General features: G+C 41.0%; 1 protein-coding gene across 9 annotated transcripts in view; it reads left to right on the top strand.

Annotated features, from left to right (window-relative positions):
- ROS1 (ROS proto-oncogene 1, receptor tyrosine kinase) overlaps positions 1-23,665 on the top strand; it is an 87,323-nt gene that overhangs the window by 59,849 nt on the left and 3,809 nt on the right. For 5 of the 9 annotated variants that reach the window (XM_054822123.1, XM_054822124.1, XM_054822125.1 and 2 more), the window contains 2 exons: positions 3,988-4,151; positions 14,364-15,702. In XM_054822123.1, the coding sequence (XP_054678098.1) occupies positions 3,988-4,151; positions 14,364-14,509 (310 nt within the window). In that variant the 3' untranslated portion in view covers positions 14,510-15,702. Of the gene's footprint in view, positions 1-3,987; positions 4,152-14,363; positions 15,703-17,396; positions 19,903-23,665 lie in introns of those variants that run through there. The other 4 variants (XR_008576597.1, XR_008576595.1, XR_008576596.1 and 1 more) reach the window with 3 other exon arrangements.

Here is a 23,665-nt window from a genome sequence, read left to right as displayed (position 1 = left end):
TTTAAAACTATTGACCAGGTCTTCCGTAGAATCAAGAAAACTTTGCTTGAAGTAATTTTTAAGGTCCCAGATCTTAAATTTAGCATAGCAAGTAGGGCTTAAATGCTGGTCTGCCTGTTGTAACTTGTAGGATCAGGGCCTAATAGCAGTAGCTAGTTTTTGAAAGCCAAGGGGCTGAATGAGCTCTTAGACTCTTGTACCATCTTTTATCTCATTTGGTGAACACTCGGCACCTGCATGCAGCTTCTGTCAGTAGCCTAAATAGCTTTTTGCTACTTTGCTAGGTCATTAATGGCATGCTGGGATTCCTGACATTCCTTGTTCCCTCCTTGTGGTTTTGAACCTGCATCAGGACATCAGCAGTCAGTAATTGTCTCCTCAGCACTTTGGCTTGCTCATTGTCATTTGACAAAACAAACCATCACTGATAGGAAGAGAGTTCAAAGGCCAAACTACTTCAACTGAGAAGTGTTCAGGAATCTGTGGTGGGCTTACACTGCAAGGGCAAGTAGGGCTGACACAGAAACCTTGGGGTGTAAAAGCACTAAGGAAGTGGGATAGGGGTTTTTTCGGCAGGGGGAGAAATTCTCCCCCTCGCCTCCATAAGATGCTACACCAGGGAGTAATCATCTGCTTCCCCCCAAAGAAGTGTGAATAGGTAAATATTGGTAATGAATTGGAAAAGGGGCTTGTGGATCTATAAATGAGACACGTTTATTGAAATATGAATTAGATGTATGTGCGGCACTACTTTTGCAGTTGGAGATGCACATCTGACACAGCCACCTAGGTGTGAGGCTGCATGCAAGAGCATGCCACGGTTTGGACTGAAGTGAGCTAATTTAACGTAGATTCTCAAAGGCTGTGGATTACAGTCAGGAGAATTTGTACAAACGCAGTGCCACTTGCTGACTTGAAGCTGCGGTTTCACCAAATGCTCACTCCCATGCAAAGTTACACAACTGAGTTTGATGAAGAAACTTTAGTTTGGTAACTAAGAGCTTTTGCTATTTGGTTCTGGGAATGCCCTGCTGGAGGGATTTGGAGGGTGGGAGCAAAGAAGGGCTTGCTCAGAATGCATCAGATGAAAGCAAGGACTCTTCATCCCAACATATTTTCTCCTTTTCTAAGAAAATCCCCACATTAATTACATTTTCCATCTTGTGTGAAACAAAATTGGTAATGTCCTGTAGCTTCTGTGCACTACAGCGCATTTCAGGAATTTTTTACTTTCAGCCTCCAATACTAAATACTGAGTATTAGTTCTTTGGTTTTCCAGGTTCTCAATTTCTTATTTGTGCCATGTATGCATATGTCAATTGGACATATGGTTGCCAATTGTCACACCCAGATAAAACACAGTTGTGAAGTGTAGGTGTACATCTAGGTGTACAGGCTAGTTCTTAAACCTAACATAAACCTTTAGCTGATGATGTGTTTTGATCTGTTATTTTTCATTTCTTCCTGAAAGGCTTTCCCCGTGAAGTAGGGGAATCCTCTGAGTCTCTTCCTCATACTGAAGTGATGCTCTATGTGCTAGCCCATGTTTGGCTCACAAAAAGATATAGGAATGTGCTCAAGCTGTCATTCATGTCCATCTTGGCATATTAACCTGGCTTTCACCCTTTTGACTGGTCTCATGCTGATGCATTTTTGGGCTAGCGAAAGTTTATGCCATGTGACTTAAAACTTCGGATGTCACAGCATGCCTTGCAAGCTAAGTATCATGCCACAAATAGCTGTCCATGCAAAATTTGCAGATATATTCTGAGACAGCATGAAAGCTTTTGTCATTAGAAACCTAAAGCCTATCTGAATTAAATACTTTGTGAACAATATCAGTTCTAAGACAACCGGCAAGTAATTTAATTTAGTAAATAAGAATATGGAATATAATGAAAATGAGAAAATTCCAGTTCTGAATGTTTTGGCAGCAATGAATATCCCTACTCAATAACAAAACTGAACGGCTTTATAAAGCAGATTGTCCAATAAAAAATTAGTTATTTAGAAAGACAGAGATTGGTCTTAGGAATAAAAAAAAATAATTCAGAATCTGCATTTGTCATGTTCTTGTTTCATAAATGAGAAGAGGGTAGATTTAGATTGTATATAAGGAAGAGATTTTTTACAATGAGGGTGGTGAGGCACTGGCACAGGTTGCCCAGAAAGGCTGTGGATGCCCCATCCCTGGAAGTGTTCAAGGCCAGGTTGGATGGGGCTTTGGGCAACCTGATCTTGTGAGAGATGTCCCTGCCCATGGCAGGGGGCTTGAACTAGGTGATCTTTAAGGTCCCTTCCAACTCAAACCATTCTATGAATCTATGACTTATCTATCATTTCCTGTTTCTTTCTCCCTCTGTTAGTCTATGATTGTCTGTTTCGTGTTTTTCATTAGAGGAGCAGCGTACTCAGTCAGCTCTTTTACTTCATTGCTACACCTTGCACAAAGCTCTGCTCATGAGAGCCTGAGTGCTAACCTGGCAGACCACAGCACCTGAACTCATGTTTTTTTTCTTGGATATCCTACCAACCAACATAATCACAAAGCAGATTGATTGGCTTCCAGCATCCAAGGCTGGCTTTCAAATTCAATGTGACAGACACTTTGCTGGCAGCGGAAGGAAAACCAGAGTTATTTCACCTCGTTTTGAGTTCTGTTCAATACTTTTCTATCTATATTTCCAGTGTCATCAATAACCAGTACACCTGAAAGTAAGCATATGAAGTGATTCAGAGTGTTAGGAAGTAACTACCACTTTTTAGATTCTTAAAATAGATTTTCAAGATTTCATTGAAAAAACAGAATCACTCTGTTCAGCTCCACAACCACATGATACAGGTCAATGAAAAGTGGTTCTGAAACAATTTTTCTACTCACGTTTCTCACCCAATGCCAATATTTTAGTGAAAAATATAATTGTAAAATCAGAAGTCAAAAGATTTCTCCCACCTGTCACCAAGTGTTTTGTAAAATACCCAATTGTGGTGAAGGACAGCAGTCTCCTTTTTAAGATGGATAAGCGAGGATCTGAGCACGCCAATTTATTTCACATAGTTGAGTAACGCCTGGTATCACATAGCAGCAGGTCTGGGAGGCTGTTTGTCAGGGGAGGATTTGAACTTAGGGCTTAGAGGTGAATACTCTGCATTCCAGCAGCAGCTTCCTGAACCAGCCTTTCACTGGCTGCTCAAGCGCTGCTCTCTGGTTTTGAGACCTCTCTCGCCTTCCAACACTTAGCATGTCCAGGTGCTAGTTGTGTTTTGGTTTTCAGCCTGGCTCCCCCTGGCTTTGTAGGATTTGGTTTTTTGTAGCCTGGACTCACCTTGAGTAAGCAATATAAATCAGCCCAATCCTTTAGACAAACGGGAGGGGCAGTTTTCCACTGAATTGTACAGATAGAGTTGTGCAAGGTGGGATAGGATCCCTGCACCCGGAGGAAGCTCACCATTTTTGCCTTTGATGGGAAAACTTACACCTATTTGTTTTGGTCTGGAGGCAGAAGTCTAAATTAACTCTGTCTGTGCTGGAGGGTTTGCCTTGAACTTCCCCTAAATTTGAGGTAGCGTGAGTTGAAGGAGAATTAAATAAGCTGATAGCATCAGGTTCATTTCTGGGTTTAGACATTCTCTTTTTTTTCTGTGAGAGAATTGCCTCCTTGTCTGCTTTCTTAGAAAATATTGGTGACTCCTTCGGTAAGAGCAGATATTTATGGCAAATGTGCTTTATTTTGGTTTTTAATGTTATAGCTGCTCTCAAAAATATCCATCTTTGAAAAATTAAAAGCATTCATAAGTGAGTATTCCTGACAACTGATCTTTACTTTTTCTTCCCTCAGCAGCTGATGATAATCTTTGTACCACATATAAAGTTTTTGGAAGTTGAAAATCTAGGCCAAATTTGCTTCTCAGATGATTCAATGGTTAAGTGTTGAGATGAATGATTCTGTAATCTTTAATGTTTGCATTTTAACATTTTTTTTCCAGATGTGATTTAATGACAAGATGCTGGGCCCAAGAACCTCACAATAGACCTACTTTCTCTTATATTCAGGACAAACTGCAAGAGATAAGACATTCTCCACCGTCCTTCATCCACTACCTTGAAGACAAAGAGGCAACAACTGGATTCATCAACCAAGCTTTTGAAGGTGAGTCTGGGCTAGCACCTGCTGTCCCCATGGCCTCTTCCCCATGAACAAAGTGGGATTCAGCAATTCTTGTTATTGCGTTTGTCACTGCCCCAAATTCTCTGCCTATAAAATGGGAACTGCAGAGTTTTACCTCTCTCATAATGACCTTGTAAAGATTCATTAGGTGCCATGAGGTATGATGCATTAGGTAAAGCATGTATAAGATTACCAAGCAAAAAGACCCCTATGAGGTCACAGCTGAGCCTGCCTCACAGAAACATCCAGCTTGCATCTAAAGTTTTGATACTTCATGACCCAGTTCCGCTAAAGTAAATGCTTAAGTTCCTTGTACAGCCAGGAGAGCTTTAGAAGGCTTCCGGGCAGAAATCTGTTCCAATTTCAAAAGCATCTACTCCCTCTCCATCAGCTACACATGGCAGTTAGGCACTTACTTTAGGAGGACTGATTCAGTAGTTGCCTCAAAGTGAGGCATGAATTAGGCACCTGACTCAGCCAGGAGTCACATCATGCCTGTGCTCTGCACTCTGTGAATGAATAAAACGAGGTGATGTTAGGGAAGATACACTTAAGACATGGGACACGACAAAGCCATATTATGTAAGAACATTATTAAGGTTGTGAAGACAGGAATTAAAAAAAATAGGTGATGCTAAATTTGAAGTTGTCTCTGCAACTGTGATTTAAATCATCTAAACATGGAAATTAACATCCTGACTGGGCCAGATCAAGAAGCTTTTGATATCCTGCAGTAATTCCTGACTGGCTAAATCTAGAGAAAAAGTGAAGTCTTAGCAAACAATGTGATCTGAAAATCTGCAAAAAAAAAAAAATTATCAGTTGAAATATTTCATTTTATTTCACAGGGTGGGGTTGTTTGTTTTTTTTTTTTTTAAATTTAACCTGTTTGTTTGCATTCTGTGGTTTTCTAATGAAAAAAATTTCCTGTTAAAAGAATTACTTTCCATTCTAAAACAGCAAAACCTAGTTGTTTCTAAAATATCTAAAGGCTTTGTTTTGATTTTGGGGTTTTTTTCCCCCTTCACAAAATGTTGTTGAACTAGGAACTCATCCTGCTTCATAAACTGTTTTGATACATCATTATTTTGTCATTTCCTAAAAATTTCCTGATCCATTCCAGGAATGACGCAGTACTCAATGACACAACTATGTAGTATTTTTTTACAGGATTCTACCTATATTCAATTCACTGCCATTGTCCAATGCTCAGTTAATGATAGTCTATTTGATATTTTGCTAATCATCTTTATCATTTGATGTAGCTTTACAAATGTCAGTTTATCCCCATCGTGATTTCACTCTGTGTCAGATCCAGCCTGTGCATGACATGTTTATATGTCATTACAAGACTAAAGACCTTACCAAGACATGATGGGACCAAAGGAAGCCAGCTCCGATAACCTATCATTTCTCGCTTTTTTAACAGCTGATTTTGCACCCTTATGCTATAATGAAAAGCTTTGTGTATTTGCGTGTAGTGTAATTTCCAGTTTCGTTAAGGGCATATTCACTCTGAAGAGTGGAGTTCAGGAAAGAGATACTTAATCTGGCACAAATCTAAGCATGGCATTAGCTCAGGAAAGGAGTACAGCCAATTAATTAGGCACTATGCCCAAGCTAATAGGCCTTACATTTTGGATGGACTTAATCTCACCTAAATGCAGCTGTCTAGAAGCTAGGAGTATCATCTAAGATATTCTTCTAGATATCTCTGTAGTCAGGAGCAGAAACAGACATCTCCAGAGAGTGACAACTCCTATGTTTTAGGGATGTATCATAGCATGAAAGGGGTCGCCTTTTGCCTTTCTCTCCACTGATAATGGCTGGAATCTAGGTGACTTGCCTTATTTGACTTGGATACAGCATCTTGTACTAGATGTTCAATTTTCGGATGGCTGCAGGAACACAAAATCCACTGGACACAGGGCTGTACTGATTTGACTGCTTGCATCTACTCCCAACCTAGTGTGGTTTCCTAGCTTAGACATCCTTGTTCTGCATTCCCTAACTCCACGGGCAACAGAGATATGAAAACTAAGGGAGTCAAGAAATTCTTGTGGCATTACATCAATATCTGTTAACATCTTTAGCAGGGCTGAAACTTTTAAATACGAGTCTGCCCTATTGCTGCTTGGAGCTGGGGAAAGAGGCTGGAATACAGGGTGTCATCCTTTTGGTGGAGCAGGCCTGGCACAGGTGTAACATGCAAGGATTTCCAGCCGGAGACCTCTTCTTCCTGTTCCAGTACCCATACAGTACCGAAATGCAGAAGGGTCGCAAGGAGGCTGCAACGAAGGCTGAATAGGTTGGGATTTAAAATCCCTATTTTCACAATTTCTGTGGAAGTCCAGGGGTGTGGAGTATGTGGATGGTGGAAAACCCTTGCAACCTTTGGGGTTGGACTAGGTGGTCTTTAAAGGTCCCTTCCAACCTAAACCGTTCTGTGATTCTGTGTGATTTTAATTTCAGTGCAAGTCTCTGCTTAGCATGTGCCAGCTACACATTAATTTCCCCTGCTGTTAACTTGCTCAATCTAGGCAAATCATTAGCTTCACTGGGATGACAAGTACATACTCTTAATGTAAAAAAAAATTTATTTTGCCAAAATTTCAGATTCTGCCACACAGCACAGGTCACAGAAAAAAAGCCATTGCTTTATTTGTTTGTTAGGGACAAAAGTAGTGTTCTTGGAAATGGCCAAGTTATTGAAAAGGAAAATATGGATTGAGGCTTCCATGAAAAGTTTCAGTTTGAATGGTTAAATTTTGAAAAAAACCCCACAGTTTACTACAGAAAATGTGGTTGTATAGTGGACTTTTAGGGTAGTCTTAATAATAGTGGTACTCCATAACGCACAATATATTCAGGGAATCTGTTGGCAGTGGTCACTTTTTAAATCAGACTCCATTAAGCCTGTTTATAATAACCTAGTTGGCAAAATCCGGCCCACTGTGGCGTCCCCCCATTCGTCCCTTTCAATTCGCTCTGCCCAGCTGTTGTTGCCACAGACCCACTGCTGGATCTGCATGGGATGGGAAGACAAAGCAACTGTTTTCATGCTTCCATTCAGTGTTATCATGCTTCAGTTCCTGAAACTCCTCTTTAACTTCTCCTCAGGTTCATTTGGTGACTTTCGTATAGGAAATGCCCATCATGAAACAGTATACCTTGAATTTAATTCATCTACATATCATCCTTTCATTTAAATGTATTTTAAAAGACTAAACACTCGATGAGCTCTCTACATGTCTCTATAATGCACATACTTATTTCCCCATATATTCATAGTTCGCCTGTAGGCTATCTACCTCTTTCCCCAAGTAGTTTTTATAAGCCCATTAAAATCATAGAATCCTAGAATAATTTGGGTTGGAGGGGACCTTAAAGATCATCTAGTTCCAAACCCCCTGCCATGGGCAGGGACACCATAACAAATATTATGCTGAGTACTTTACTGAAGGCCTAGAGTCCTGGTGATGTCTTAATGTTGCTGGACTATCTGATCAGGGACACATGCATGCCAGTTTTCTGTAGCTCTCCAGCCTTAAATTAATTCAACAGTTTTTCTGCCTGTGATGTAAACCTTGTGCAGCAGAGTTCAGTGAAACGTGGGCTCCAGAAGTGTGACTGATGAAAGCAAGAACCAGCAATTTGGGTTCTAGTCAAGATTCTGGACTAAAATGTGTGATCCATTATGACCCTGACGCAAACAGTTCAAGGCATGGAATATGTCTTAGTCTGTGATTTGTAAAACGCTGTATAATTAGTTAGCACTTTTAAAATTTTGAATTCATTTTTAGCTGGGACTAAGTGAAGTACTTCTTATGTTTGTAGTAGTAGTAGAAAGATGACAGCCAAAACAAATAATCCAAAAGACTGTTCCATGATGGATTGTACTGGACAACATTTTCCAAAAATGTTAAGCGGTCATTGGCCTTTGTGTGTAATGAAACTCCTGTCATGAGCCTCCCGCCAAGAAATTCTTGCTCTCACCAGGTGACTTGGTTCCAAAAGAAAAAGCCAAATGTCAAGCAAAGTGAAACGACAGGCCTCAAAATAACTATGATACTTAGCCCTGTGGAATCATACATCTTCCAAATTCTGCTGAGCCTTACCTAGTTGTAGGTAGCCACACCTCTACCAGGTCCATACATGCTGTTGGTGCTATTTCATAGGTGGGAAAACATTAGATTTTCTCAACAACTTTAATACCATTGCAGTATGACACACATTGCAAGCATGGGTGAACTAATACAAAATGTTAGTGGTCTGGACAGCACGCTAATGGGATAGCATGGGGATGGCAAAAGGGACACCGGCTATGTTATTGCAAGAGTTACCCTTCTAGAGGGAGGCATCAATTGGCAATAAATAATCCTGAGCAATACCAGCAACTCCTGGCACTGCTGCTTTGGAAGGGAGGGAAGCAGACTCAGGAACAGGAGCGGGTCTACCAGTTTAGTTTTTCCTTCTTGCTCTTACAGGCTTTCCCAGGACATTGATCATGGGCATTAAGTAGCATTAACATTTTTTTGAGCTAGGGAAGCACTATCCAGCTGGAGGACTCAGACACCAGAGGGTTTTGAATCCAATGGAAATTGACTGAGCAGAGGCCCCACCACCAGAGTCCCCATTCGTTGCTGAAAGCCAGGCTGTTCTTCCCCTAGTTTCAAGAAGTGCAAATGAAAATGTCATGAATCAGCATGCTAACAGGATGGCCCTGCATTGCTGTAAAAATAACCAGTCCATCTATTTTCAGACATAACTTTTTACATTTGCACATACAAGACAGCACTATATTTTTTCAGGTCCCAAGCGTGCCCCTTTACGGATGGAAACACCTGTTTGTTTTGGCAAACGCCTGTGCCGACATCAGACAACTGGGCATTAAGCAGCTGGAGCAGCTCCTTGCCTTTATGACCTAGGAGGACTATTCTTATCAGGGCTGCTCCCCACAGTCCCTTTTGGACCTATAAGGAAAAAATGTCTAATTGCTCAGAAGCCGTGTTGGAGCACCACGCTCTTACTGCTGGAAGTGGCTCCTCTGGCGAGAAGACATGCAGGGCAGTTGGAGGGAGCCTGAGGAAATTCAGGGTAAAAGACTAAAGACTAAAAGGAAACACATTTGGCCTCAAAACCATCATTTTTAAATCCCTAAGCTGGAGATTTTGCCTGAAAAATGTTGGAAGATAAAACAGTTAGAATTTTGTAATGTTTTCTTTTTTCACCTTTCTTTCCAAAGCCAGTCACTCAGTGTATTTACTTTTTTCAGCAATTAAGGTACTTGCTAAAAATGTCACACTTTTTTTTTGTTTTTTTAATCTCTGTGCAAAAATTTGCATTGAGAGGATTTGATATTAAAATCTGGAATCAGCGATTTTACCATTAATTATATGTCTGCCCTCTCTGCTGACTGAGAAGTACTGGTTTGCTTTTCCCTGTGTAAGAGTCATCAGTTTATTTTCCTAAAACCAGCTGCCTTTTAAAAACTATTCTGCACACCTCTCTGAACTTAAAGTAATCACTTGGGCAAACGGAAGCTTCTCTAAAGCAGATGCGTTGATAAGAGACATTTTTTAAACCTTGTATCTGGTCTCCATTGTATTTTTCTGAAATTCAGTAATCCTCTTCCCCACTTAGCTTAGTGAGTGGCTGACCCAAAGCCAGCGGAGGTCAGAGAAAAGGCTTCTTCCAAAACAGTGAGTGGTTACAACACTGCAGGAAAAGGGGGACTTGGTGGCATGGTCATTTCTTATTTGTCTCCTAGACAAATGCTGTTTGATTCCGGAGAGCACACATGAGCCATATGATACTGCAAGGAAAGTCATGCTAATACTTTGCCTTGGACTGAGGAAAAAAAATCAGATGATACAATGTTATAAGAGCTGACATTTGTGTAGTATGGGTGTATAGATATAAGCAACTAAAACTTGGGCACTGCGTTTACGCTGGCTGTCTAGGCTGTTTGACAGTCACCAGAGTTGTAGACATGTTCAGGGGATGTTACTGTGTAAAGGTAAGGATGTGAAATAAGCATCCCCACAGAGCAACTCATTCTCCCTTTCTCTCTCCATTGACTGTAAAGGCAGCCTAGGCAAGGAGCTGAAACTGGACATGGAAGGTCTGGGTGATTAAAACTTAGTAAAATTAATCTGCTTTGTGACTTGGAGAAGGGGGGTGCTTTTCTATTTATATAGCCTTATTGTATTGCAGCAAATGTGGAACTGGCCTTTTTTGGCGCTCTTACATTATAAATGATAATAAACAAGATAATAAACAGGTTTATATCGGTATTTCCCAAGGCAGCTTCTTGCACACAGAGGTTTCAGTCCACAGATCTCTGACAAATCTATTAAAAAAAAAAAGACAGGCAGTCAATGCTTCAAGAAGTATAGTGCAGTGGAAATGCAGGATGAACAATATTCTCACTTTTAGCACCTTTTGTGTCTGACAGAGTAGCAAAGCTTGGTGAGTCACCCTCAAACCATGCAAGATCATATGCTTCATTAGACAGGAAACACAGATATATCTCCACTGACATATAATACAGAGTGGAGTATTAAAACGGATATATATTTGTTCTATTTATATTCTTACTGGCAATGTGCAGAAACTGAAACATAGCACCTCCAGCTCCAGGTGGCCAGCAGGTATCAGGAAAATACTCCCTACACAGGAACTATCTCCTTGAGCTAACCAACATAGCTGAGGTGGAGAAGTCAGGGTCTAATAGCCACCTTTTTCACTCTTAATAAAGATATGTCATCAAGAGCTTCTTTTGAATGTGTTCACTGTGGGGTACGTCTTTCAGCCATGCCAGTAAGTCAGCCAGTCTTTTGTTTACTACCACGTATGTTGTGTGGCGGGGACAAAGGGCAGAGTATGTATGAGAAAAACAAGAGGATATTAATGGGGAAAATGCAAATGTGGCTGCACTTCTAAATACCTTACCATATTGAAGGTGCTAGGCATCGTATGGGATTATGTTACCCAGACTTAGTAACGTCTCAGGCTGGCTACTTAGCTGGTGTAAATCAGTGGCATCCTGCTGGTTTCTATGGAACTTTGTTAATTTGCGCTAGCTGAGGCTCTGGCTCTGAAATAGCTGTAACAGAAGATCAGCATCTCTAGATCAGTTTGTTCAGTCTCTACCAATCAGCTTTTCTGCTGACATTTTTTTTCTTATTATATGTTGTCACCTTCTGAACTTAAACACCAAAAAAACATCTACTTATCAAGACATCGCAAAAATTTGCACCCTTCCAGGCAGGACTTCAAAACATGTTGTGAGCCCACACAGCCTACAGAGCGGGCAAGGAAAGACACTCTGCAATCGGGAGGCAGGATACATGACCCAGCTCGGCACCACGGCTGCCCTGTGGCAGGAAGCAGCCGACCCGAGATGCTGAGATTGGGAAGAGGGAAGCACAGATTTTATCAGGTTAGGATCAGTCTCCTCAGAGGAGGCTAAGCAAGCAAACTCCATCCCTCATTAGTATGAGTCAGGTGATCATGGTTTCTTGTGTCAGTTAATGTGGGGCTCTCTAGAGTAAGCTTCTGGCTACCCCTGGAGAGATGCATTGTCATTAATTTGCCTGCAGTTTGGCTCCCATGTTGTGCTTTAAGCACATCACTACTAGGAAAAAAGTGTCCAGCAACATCAAAGTTACATGCATTTAAGACCTGAGACAGGTATCTATGCAAGTACAGTGCTGAGCTTTGAACATGCCATTTACTTATTGGAAGCAGTCTACCTGAGACCAAAGAGCTCAGTGGGAACCTGCTTCTCAGCAGAGTACTCCTCAGCCTGTACAAAGCTCTGGACTGTCAGAGCTAGCTTGCCTCATGCCCTGAGGTAGGTTGTTTAAAGTGAACATGGGTAACTCTACACTATGGAGCAGTCCACAGTGTAGACAACCCCTCAGGATTTAAGCGTTTGGAGTTGACTGCCCCAGCACGACTTCAGATTCCATGAAGGTGTTCCTTGGACGCCTCCTCTCGGGGTGTTTTGTTGGCTCAGCCAGGCTTTGCTTGTGAAATCTGAGGGGATCACATCACATGTTTTATCCTGCATTTACTCACGTATAACCCAGCATGACTATACATCAATCAACTAATTTTAGCAATGTTAAAACTGAAAAGAAAAGAATGATATCTCATGAATATACTGACCTGTCTCCCCACTCCACCTTCTCTCTATCTTTCTTCAAATTCTTAACATTTTTTGGAAGGGACTTCCACAGATTATTCAGAATTCTCTGCATTGGCTTATGGCTTCCAAGGGTGTTGGTGGTGCTTCTAGCCCTCACATTTGTGGGGGAATTTCACAACATATAATGACTTTTTTTTCTTAAATTGCTCAATTTCAGTATCTTCCATCTCCATCCATCATATAACTGAGCAAACATTATTTGCTTGCTTTGCTGACTTACATGAGAGGCAAGCATTGTACTACATAACTTGACATCTTTGCATAGATTTTTTGGCTTGTACAGCAGAATGGTGCTAAGCTTTCATAGGTGACAAACACTGCACTAAGAGATGACACAACAGTGAAGGAAAGGGCACTTGTAGTCAAAAAATCTCACTGCGAAAGTGGCCATGTAGCTTATATATGCCATGTCATAGAGGAAAGGTCATCAACATTATATTCTAGGATAAGAATATTCTGCAAAAGTAGTCTTTCTTGCTTATTTTATTTCCAAAGCTCAAAAAGTAAAACCAAGGCAAGGTGTTTGATTTTTTTAGTTCTTTTTCTCTATAATGAGAAACACAGTGATGCATAGGCTGAAAAAGGATTATAATATTTTATATATTCTGTAGTTCTTCAGACCTGTTGGGGAAAGAATTAGTAATGTATCTATATATCTGGTAAAAATATCTCAGTGACCTCATACTCACATTTGTGTAAACATCACCTCATCAGTCCCAGATACTTATACAGGAAACAAATCTGAATGCTCCTCTAGTGTTCTATACTTAGGCAGGTCAGCCGGCATATGTCTGGTCTGTAAATACCCAGTTTTACTTGGGTCCTTATTTTAAGGTTTCTCTCTTAAGAGTTTGCTGCAAACATGCCCTCAGCATTTGCCAGTGTGCCTTTTCCAAAGAAACTTGCCCCTGAGGGTTCCCTTTAAAAGCTTTATTAAACAAAAACCAAAAACACAGAAGAGCTGCACTGATTGGTAAAGGCTTAGTCGGGATAGAATTACTAAATATTGCCATAATAGTCCTGAACTGACAAAGTATCAAATGGTTTTTCGTAGCTGTCAGTCACTGTGGTATGTGACCGCAGCTTGCTCTATGTCCCAATCCCCATCTTGCTTACAGGTTTCTAAAATCAAAATTCTCCTTCAGACTTCTCCTAATAATCTTTCCTAATGGACTCTAGCACGTGGAACAGACTTCTGACTTTATAGCTTGGGGGACGGTGTGATTATAGTGACATCATAAATTGTATGCTGCCTGGTGCGACAGCACAATGCTTGTGACTCTTTTGAACAGATAACCCTGAATGTCATGTGCTTAATTTTCCAGTTGTGAAGTAAAATAAGGAGGCAGTGTAATAAAAGAAGGTACATGTTACAAAAATAAATGTGAAAACCAGAAACAATTATAACTTGAGCCTTTAGTTAATAATTTTTACATTTTTTTATATATCCCCTGCAATAGATTTCAGGCAACTGTATATGTGAACAGCATCAAATTAGGGAAAAAAATAAGTTTTTAGAAACGGGAAAAACACATTGGATTGCCAAGTTCAAGCTTCAAAGAACACAGAATATTACAAGTCCTCTAGAGAGACAGTATATAATTATTTAGTAGGTAGAAAACTGCTTGTGTTACAGGACTCTTTAGCAGTATTATCAGCAGGGTTACACAAAGGTACAGATTAATATCACTTTGGCTTTATGCAGGCTATCTTTACTACCAGAAGAAGCAAGTCATGTATTCGTAACTGTAGTGTTGCCTGTGCAGGTATGAGCGGTGATGACCAACCTTCTCTAAGTGATTTGCTTAAAGCTATAATCCACATAGGCAGTAGCAGAAAATAAATCTGAATCATCAGTCACTCTTTATGCAGTCACTAGACCAACTTCCTCCAACAGCTGTCTGATTTTGTTTGCTTTCTAATACTACATGTATATCACTGGGCTGTTGTCTTTTTCTTCTTTTTTTCTTCAAATGCAGATAGTGATGTTCCATGTGCAGATTCAGGCAGTGTTCTTTCAGGCACGTTAACGGAAACAAGGAATCAAGAGGGCTTAAATTATTTGGTATTAGTTGAAGAAGGCAACCAAGATCAAGGAAGCATCAATTCTGCTGAATTTTGTTAAGTCTGGTTCCCTCTGTTTGAAAGAAAGAGGAAAAGAAAAGGCTCTACCAAAGAAGACATAACCCAAGGAAAATATTCTGCGCATTGCCGTACTTACAGAGATGTCTTAAAAAAACCCAGCAACTCTCTAAACCACTAAAACTACCAGAAAATATCACAAGGTACTGAATGATGTGTAGCAGAATAAGACAACAATTATGTATCTTTTGATTTCCTACATGTTATGGTTTGGGTGTTTCACAGGAGATAGTTTAAAGGAATAAAACATGCAATCAGACAGCAAGTGATTTTACTGTGATGTTGATTAAATTTATGCAATCACATATGCCTTAGACACAGGCAGTCCTTCCAAAAAGGGAGTACTGGTATGCTGTTTCAAAGAAGGGACCAACTCACTCATGAAAAGAAAAAACAGTTGAAATCTCGCTTCATTGTGCACATACAAGAGTTTACAAATTGAAAACGTAACATAAATTCTTGTTGTATTTTTATGAACTCCAAATCAGAAAGCACTTGAAGAAGGGTGACTGGGTCGTCCACTGCTGGGGATGGTATATTTCACTATTTAATTTAAAGAAATGCTTGCAATCATCTTGAATGTTAAGTTGCACAGTGATTGATCTGTGAATCTAGACAGACCTGTTTTCTTACATTTCTTTTCCTTTCCCTTTTTAACATTCATCATCCTCACTTATTTTTTATCAAACTGGGTGAAGGGACATACTTTACCTTGATGTGTTTAGAGATCAAGTCAAAGTATATAATAAAATGATGCATAGATTATTACTGAATAAAAGACAGCAATATGCTTTTTGGAACATTTCATCATGAAATGTAGTTTGCAAATTATGCAGAGGTATTCACTGACAGCTGTCAGGAAGCTAGAAACATGCTCTGATTTATGCAAATATTTGATAATGGGGCACACCGAAAAGTAAAGACACTCTCTGATGTCAGAATGTATACATTTTTAAGATGCAACTCCACTGAAATCAAGCTTCAAAAGTTTCTTGAATGGAGATCCAACACAGATGAACAAGAAATTTGGGGTTTGACCATTTTACTCAAACAAAAGAGAAATTGAGAGCTTTTGAATTAGGATTCTTCAGAGTCCCTGACAAAGCCCATTCAAGCAGTCTATAATAATATAAATATTTTTTCTTCATCTACAAATTAGTGTAAAAGCCAGATTTGCTAATAACAATTGCAGCACTTCTCTATGCTCACCAGATCATGAGTGATGGATAGATAAATAAATAAATACTGTATAATGTTTCCTTCCTCTTCAAACACTGTTTGATTGATTGTACAGCCATTCCTCCCATTTCAATAACTTAAACATGAGTAACGTTTACTAACCAGTAGCATGTGCTAACCAGAAGCCAGGAAGATCCTGGTTCTGTAGTCACCACACCTGGATGACTTCACATGCATGTGTAATTCCACTTAAGAGGACTGCTCAGACAGCAAGCCTCAAACAAAGGTTTTGAAAACCAACAGGACTTCCTATGATATCTTTTTCTTTAGCGGGAGAAGCCTTCAATCCTGACAAAATTTTGTCTAGGCAACAACTTTCACAGGCCTCATGACTGCATCTGTGATACGATAACCCAAGTCGATCCAGTTTCATGTAGGTGTGAGTTTGAAAAGAATCACGCAAGAGCCTGTCCAACATGGGCAAACTGGGTTGGTAGGCAAGGTGAGTGTCAGTGCCAGACAGCAGTCAGAAGTAATGCCCCTCAGGTCTTGAAGTAGTCACAAATACCCAAAGTGGCACAGAAAGAACAGAGGGGAAGGTAAGCCTTGTTTTGTCCACATTTTGTAAGTGTTGCAAGACACGACTAGTTTTAAAGGAGGATTTATCACAGCATGATGAGGAGAAAAGTGTCAAGTTTAATGCATTGCCAACAAAAGAAAGCTCAGGATATTGACCAATGATCTGAGCCTTTTGCACCTAATAGTATGAAAAATATATTGGACTGCATAAAACACAAATCTCTTGATCCCAGTTTAAGGATCCTGATCTATAACTTGCTGAATTCAGTGGAAGACGCAATACCTAACCTTCCCCACGAGTGCAGGGATCTGAGGCATGCTCAGTGATACAATGTCAGGTCTGCGCGCAGCCCTACCCATCACACCATTACTCCATCTCCCTCTCTCATTTCCCTGCCTTAGAGGAGTAAGTATGCAAATGCAACTATTCCACTGAGCTATGGTAAAGCTGAATTTGATGTGCGCAAACTTACCTCACTTGCATCCACCCATGATGCTACTTGCAAAGAGTTTCTTAATCCCTCACATTTCTTTTATCACCCTTCTCTTTGCACATCTTTGTTATTTCACTTCTCTCTCTCATTGAAGTGATGCTTCCTCTCTTCATTCAAACTCTTCATGATGATTCACGTTTTACTCATCAACTCTTATTCACCGTCAGGAGGACACCCCTCGCCTTCAAGCCAGCCCCTGATGACAGTTTTCATAGCAACTTTTGGAGACAGTAGGGGAGACATACATATAAGAGGTGATGAGAATGAAGGACCATTTGAACACATTGTCTCTTGGGCAGGGAAATGGGCACTACCTGGCTAGTGTTTGTCTCTGATGGTTGGTACCTCTTCCTGTGGCAGATCAAGGGAATGAGTCAAGAACGCCTTGAGTTCAAGTGTCTTGGCTTTCAAGGCTATAGGTTTTTAAATAAGTGTAAGTGGGTTTAAGGGTGATAATTTAAAGGAAATATGTGTTTAGGGGAGAAAAGAATCCTGACGTATCAGGAAGGTTAAATGTGAGATAAGGGTACAAGTGACCACACTTGTGTGATGTACTGGTGAGAGACTCATCCTCAAGCATAGAGGTAATAATGTGCATTTTTACCTTCTTCATTTCAGGTGTAAAGTGAGACTGAGTCTAGGATGTGATATCAATACAGTAAGAGGAATTCTTTCTGGATTCCCTTGTAAGCCAGAGGAAGCCACCTAAATAAGAGGAGAAACCTGTTCTGGGAAGATTCCCTCTGCAAGAGCTGGAGGAACCAGAAAGTGATGTTTGAACTCTGAATCATAATTGCATAGGGGTTCCTGTCAGCAATTCCAAAAGCTTCTTAACAACAGCATCATTCTCAGGCTAGTATAAAGCAGATGGACCCAATCTTCGTCTGCTGTAAATCAGGTTAAATATGTTAAGCTATGCTGATGTACAGCAGTGGAGAAACTGCCTCCAAGTCTTTAGCTTCTCAAGATTTGGCCTGAGACAGGTAGACCTATGCCCAGGCAGTTCCTGAGCAAAAGATGGATAATCTCCCTAAGCTTCCTCCTCTCCATTTTATTGCTGAGCATAACATTATATGGCATGGAATATCTCTTTATTTCTAGTCATCTGCCTGGTTGTGTCCCCTCATAACATCTTTTGCACCCCCAGTCTATTCACTGGGGGCAGGCAGAGTGAGAAGCAGAGAAGGCTTTGATGCTGTGCAAGCACTTTTCAGCAATAACTAAAATATTAGTGTGTTACCAGTATTGCTTTGGTCGCAAATCTAAAACAGAACACAAGACAAGCTGCTATGAAGAAAATAAACTCCAACCCAGTGTCTAACCTGCCTGGGAAGAGGAGATGTTTGCCCCCAGGCGCTGATCAGGGGATGCCCTACGTGAGTCTCTGGGTCACAGACAGTTAGTGTCTCAAGCTCTTCCTTGTCTCTTGATGCCAGCACAGACACTTGGCGAGATCGCTGAGCAACGACGGTGAGCATGCTTCAGGATGTGATACCACACACAACCCACTAGTGCTGGGCTCTCAAATGGCAATGACTGAACTCTGAGCTGTGCTTGGACAGACGTGGACATACTATGTGGCTTTAGTTGGCTTATTTAATCTCTCAGCGGCAGACTTGACATCCATATGAATAGATGAAAAATATTTACTGCTACCTATGAATAGTATTTACTACAACATAACACAAATGCTGTGGTGATTAATTAAAGTTTGTAAATTATTTTGGAAATGTGAAGGGCCAGGGCAGATGTTACTTACTTACTAAGGCAGCATTTTCAGCGGCATCAATTCCAGGTCTGCTATCTTCAGTCCCCTTGGTCTACAGCAGGTGGTAACACCCAACCGTCAGTGCATTTCTGTTTTTCAGGGTTGCTTACAAGGCCTTTTGAGCCATCACATACTGATGACCAGATCTATCCAAAACCTGTATACCTCCTGCTTTCCATTTGGGATCGTGATCAAGATCCTAAACAGGAAAAACCAATGCTTATGACAAAAATATTGAGGCCTTACTGATTCAAAGATAAAGTTATGGAAAGTTTGCATGTAGCTGCTGCTGAGAGATATGCCAGGCTTCAGTGGGCTCACTCACTTATCCCCATGTGTCACAGAGGGAGTGCTCAGCAGTTTGACGTGAGCTCTGGGAACGTGGCTGTCAAGAGCTCTGAAGGGAAAACTTATACAGCTTGAAAAGAGGATTTTTTGAGATGTGAAAGGCAAAAGACATGGGGTGTCAAGATGATTTCTTCGTCTTTGTTATATTTAACATTTAGGTCTCATCTTCTCTGGGAGACTTTGTCAGTCATTCAATGGCATCATCCCAAGATTTGAGGAACTTAACAATGACCACCAGAAAGGCAAAGGGTTGTGCAGCTACACTGCTAACACAAGTGTTTTCTATCAGTCTTTGTTAACTGCAAAAACTAGTAAGTGATGGGGACAAGAAAGGCAAAAGCTGAGTTCAACACAACCTTGCTTATCTGAGAAACTTGAGCCAAGGCCTAGGGCTGAGACTAAAGTTGTTGTTCCTCAGCTTTCCTGGTACCCTAGATAACAGAGACTACTAAAATCCTCCAGATCACAAGGTCCCTCAAAATTTGGTTCCCTCACCACTTGTATGGAAGGGCACAAAGATCCCTACAGCAGGGCCACTGCACCCTTGCTTCCCACAGCCGTTTTCAGCAGAGAAAGTTTTACCATCTATTTGAATTGACTAATATCTACAGTTCTTTATTTTTTCTTTCTTTTTCTTTGACATCTGTGGCATGCTGCCTATGATGGTTTGAGTCCTCAAGTGTGGCTTTACTGAGCATAACTGGGTGAAACCAATCCTCTGTGATTCAGGTTTAGGACTATGCATTTTAATAATAACCGTGAAGGCAAGCTTTCTTCTGGGTTCAAATTTACCTCTTTCTACATAAAGCTGATCTTAATTCAGCTATCACAGACCTGAAAATAGTTGTTATAGAAAAGACTGACTGTAAAATAGCCCTGACAGGTCTGTTAATGATTAAAAAGTTCTAATTCACCTTCATTTCTTTTAATTGATTCTTGAAAGTTTTTTTTACACACACACACTGGAGTGAGTTGCAGGAGCTTGCATACCAGGTGGATTTTTCAAACGATCATGGCTCTATTTATAATGACACTTGGCACCTCCAACTGACATTATGTTTTAAGTCTAATAAATAACCAGAAACCCAGTGCATCAAAGCCAAGTGATGATGCCAAAATATTGTCATTATTGCCAGTGACATGACTGATACTGCCATATAAAATAACCTTTTTTATAATGTGTTAACTTCTTCTTCAGATGACGTCTTCCATTTGGAGGACGTTCATCACTGCCTTCTATCTTTTACGGTAAGAACAGAGCTGTGAAATAGCCATTCTCTGTTTGGATACCAATCCTTTTTGCAATGCTGTTAACATACCAGGATCTTCCTTTTCCTGCTTTTTTTTTTCCTCTCCTGTCTTCCCTGACAGTACAAACCACTTAGCGCTCGTTAGAGATGAGGCCACTGAAATGCCTTTGTTGTCCTACGCAGTACAGTAAGCAACTACAGTTGCCTCTTCATCTGCCCTATGGGAAACTCAGTGCAGTTTCAACATTGTTGTGTAGCACCAAAATCTCATGACTCTGATTAATGTCCTGGTGTATTTCTCTTCACGTATCCAATTTTCACACCTTTCCAGGAGGGCTGATCACATGTGAGTTCTCAGTAATTTCCAGTACAAATATATTTAGCTTTCTCTTACAGAGAAATAGGAGAGGTAGAACTCTGGGAGTCAGAGAATTAACCTTTTATGAGAATATCTTCTCTCATATCTTCATATTTCTTCAGTCTGACATCACCACATCCCCAAGGATGGAAACCTACTGACACAGTGCAGCCTTGTGTTCTTCAAGTAGGACCTTGCCAGTTTTGTGCTTTCCTTGGTTTGTCTGCTGACATAGTCTTTGTTATATTAACAGAGGTATCACTCCATAATTTTTGAGTCTGTTGCTTAAAGCACAAAGAATTATCCTCTACCTGAATCTACTAAAGCAAAATTAGTGGCCATGATAAACCATGGTCACTTGTCAAACACATACTCTTGCCTACCCCACTCAGAAATGGCTCTTGGCTTTAGTAGCAGCATCACCAGGTTAGACGCTGTCATTTCTCTTCACTGAAGCAAGCTGAGAAGGGACTATTGGTCCTAGTTCTTGCCAGCATTCAAGGTTGGCATTAAATAATACAGGCATCAAAAATGAAGGGAAAATGACACATTTAGAAATATCTTTAGAAGTCTGTGTACACTTAATCATGTGGTCTTGCAGCAGCAAGTTTAGGCGGTCACTAAGGGCTGGGTGAGGTGAAACTAGGAAAGGGTTTGACCTTACTGTAGCTCAGATGTCAGGCCTGCATGGAATAGTCATACTGCCACCAAAATCAAGCTTTCCCACTCCTCACTTTTGGATTGCTCCAAAATTTTTTCAGATCTTTTCTCCAGGGAATGATTTCTGAAATGCCTACCTGTCTTTATCTAGAAATTAATTTCTGGGGAAAAGTGTTACTAAAAACCTCTTCAGCATTCTTTGATTCAATTTTATATTATATGATGAGTAAAATACTCAATGTTGATGGAAGCAATATAAGAAAAGGTGGTGACAAAGTGACCAGAGCTGCAAGTGCCCTATTGCTACCGTGTTTGCACAGTTGTGTTTTGGCTCAGACCACAGACTCCTGAAACTTCAAAGGAGAATATTTCTTTCCGGGGCATGAGAAGCAAAAAAGAAATGTGAGCAATAGGATGGCTTTTAGAAGACATGCTCATATGCAAAAAGGTTGGACTGTAACTAAAAACTTATGACTGTTACTTTAAGGACTATGCAAATATAAAAAAATTCAAATTCTTATGTGATTTACACATACTTTTAAAATTGCAAGAGTGTCAAGTTAAGCAGCAAAGCAAAACAATAAAGTGCCCTGGGAAATACTCTCCCAAAGAGGGCAAACAAAACTAAATACAAGTGCCCTCTTAAACACAGGATTTTCATTTTCTTAGCAGAATAAACTCTCTGCCTTGACTCTCTGTGCTCTCACTGAAGTGGAGGTCATGGCTAGTGACAACTGGGAGCTGTTCCTGGAGGCTCTCTTGCCTTTTTAGGTTATGAGGGTCTCTGTGTGTTTAGGATAATATGATTGACAGCTCCACTCCGGCCCCAATTAGCACCCTATAATTTATTAGCTTCTGCTTTCAGATTATGCGCTAACTTCACAAATATTTCAACCACGGAAACAGCAGCTATCAAGTGTCTCTTTCCTGATCCAGCTCACTGGGACTGCAGTTAACTACAAGGAGGGAGCTGTGCAGGTCTGTCAAGAGAGAATAATCATTTGCGTCTGTGTGCAACTGGGGCTGTCGCAGCTCTTAGGACTCGGCTTGTGGAAAAAAAGGGGTTGTTCCACTGCATCGGGGATTAGGGCTTGGTTCCTACCACAGGGCTATGGTGCAGGACTGAGGCCAACGTGCTGGGTCTTCCAGAGTGGGTCTGTGTTTGTCCAATTCTGTTTATCATAGAAATACTGATGTTTCAACTCCATGCAAACAGCATTGATAGGAAAGTTTGTGCCCCTCCTGATCCTGTTGCTTTGCTCCTCATTGCTGCAGCAGAGGGCCAGAGTAGTAAGTACAGGAGGGAGGAGAGTGGGTGAGGCAGGAGAACAGAGAGGGGATGAGACGCAGAGTCAGAGCTCGGGCCAGAAGTCAAGGAGAAGAGAAGTGAAGAAGTTGGGGAGGGGTGGTGATGAACAAGGAGGGTGCCTTACCTGGGCCGGGTGGGGCAGGAGAAAACGTGCCATGCAGCGGGGAGATGAGGCACCCTCAGTAACATCCAACGTGGTATTACATCTCCTAAAGGAACAGCTCTCCTGTTTGGTATTTATCCTACCTTCACCATGAATGTAAATACAACTGACTCATCCCTAAACAAATGCTCCAGTCCTCGGTCAGCCTGTGTTTTTATGGGCTGCAGCTGAGCACGGCAAAGGGAGGTGCCCGTGCATGAGAGTGGGGCCCAGGGGTGTGCACCCCTGCACCCAGCACCCTGGCACCCTGGCACCCTGCACCCTGCAAGTGCTCCTCCAGCACTTCCCCTTCTCCCACAGGACCTGATGCACAGAAGGCAGGGGCAGGAGGAGGGGGACATGACCCCCCAGTGCCCCTTCATTACAATTTGCATTCACAGGTTTGGTGCATATTATTCACAGATTATGCCTGGGTAAGGAGGCAGTAGAAGGTGCACTGTGAAGGTAACTCCTCCTGTATGGTTAGAGATGGACATGAACAGGGGGACCCTGCCAGCCTGAGCTGCTTGTCACTACTGTCGGTTTAGAGAACAGTCTTACTGTGCTGGGAACTAAATTCACAATACAATTCCCAAGGCTGTAGCCCCAAAGCTTGGGGGCTGACTGAAGTACAGTTTTTTCTTTTTCTCTTTTTTCTTCTCTTTTTCTCCTTCTTTTTCTTTTTTCTTTTTCTTTTTTCTTTTTTCTTTTTCTTTTTTCTTCTTTCTTTTTCTTTCTCTCTCTTTTTCTATTTCTTTTTCTTTCCCTTTCTTTTCCTTCTTTTTCTTTTTTCCCTTTTTAATTTTTCTTTTAACAATCCTCTATTCCCATTTCCCTATGCAAAATTGCCTAGCCTACAAAAATCAATAGCTCACTCCTGCAAATAATCACAACGCAAGTCTCTCTCCTTCCTCTGCTGCAACTGCTCCTCTGGGTGGCAGGCCAGGGAAGCCAGCCAGGACACCACAATCCCCCAGAGGAGCTGGCTCACCCTTCTGTAATCAAAAGGGCACGTTAATTACAACCCTTGCCCAGAAAAAGGTGCACGCGAA

The sequence above is a fragment of the Grus americana genome, chromosome 3 (genome assembly GCF_028858705.1).
Source record: "Grus americana isolate bGruAme1 chromosome 3, bGruAme1.mat, whole genome shotgun sequence".
NCBI lineage: Eukaryota > Metazoa > Chordata > Aves > Gruiformes > Gruidae > Grus > Grus americana.
This window is presented reverse-complemented; position numbering and strand designations above follow the sequence as displayed.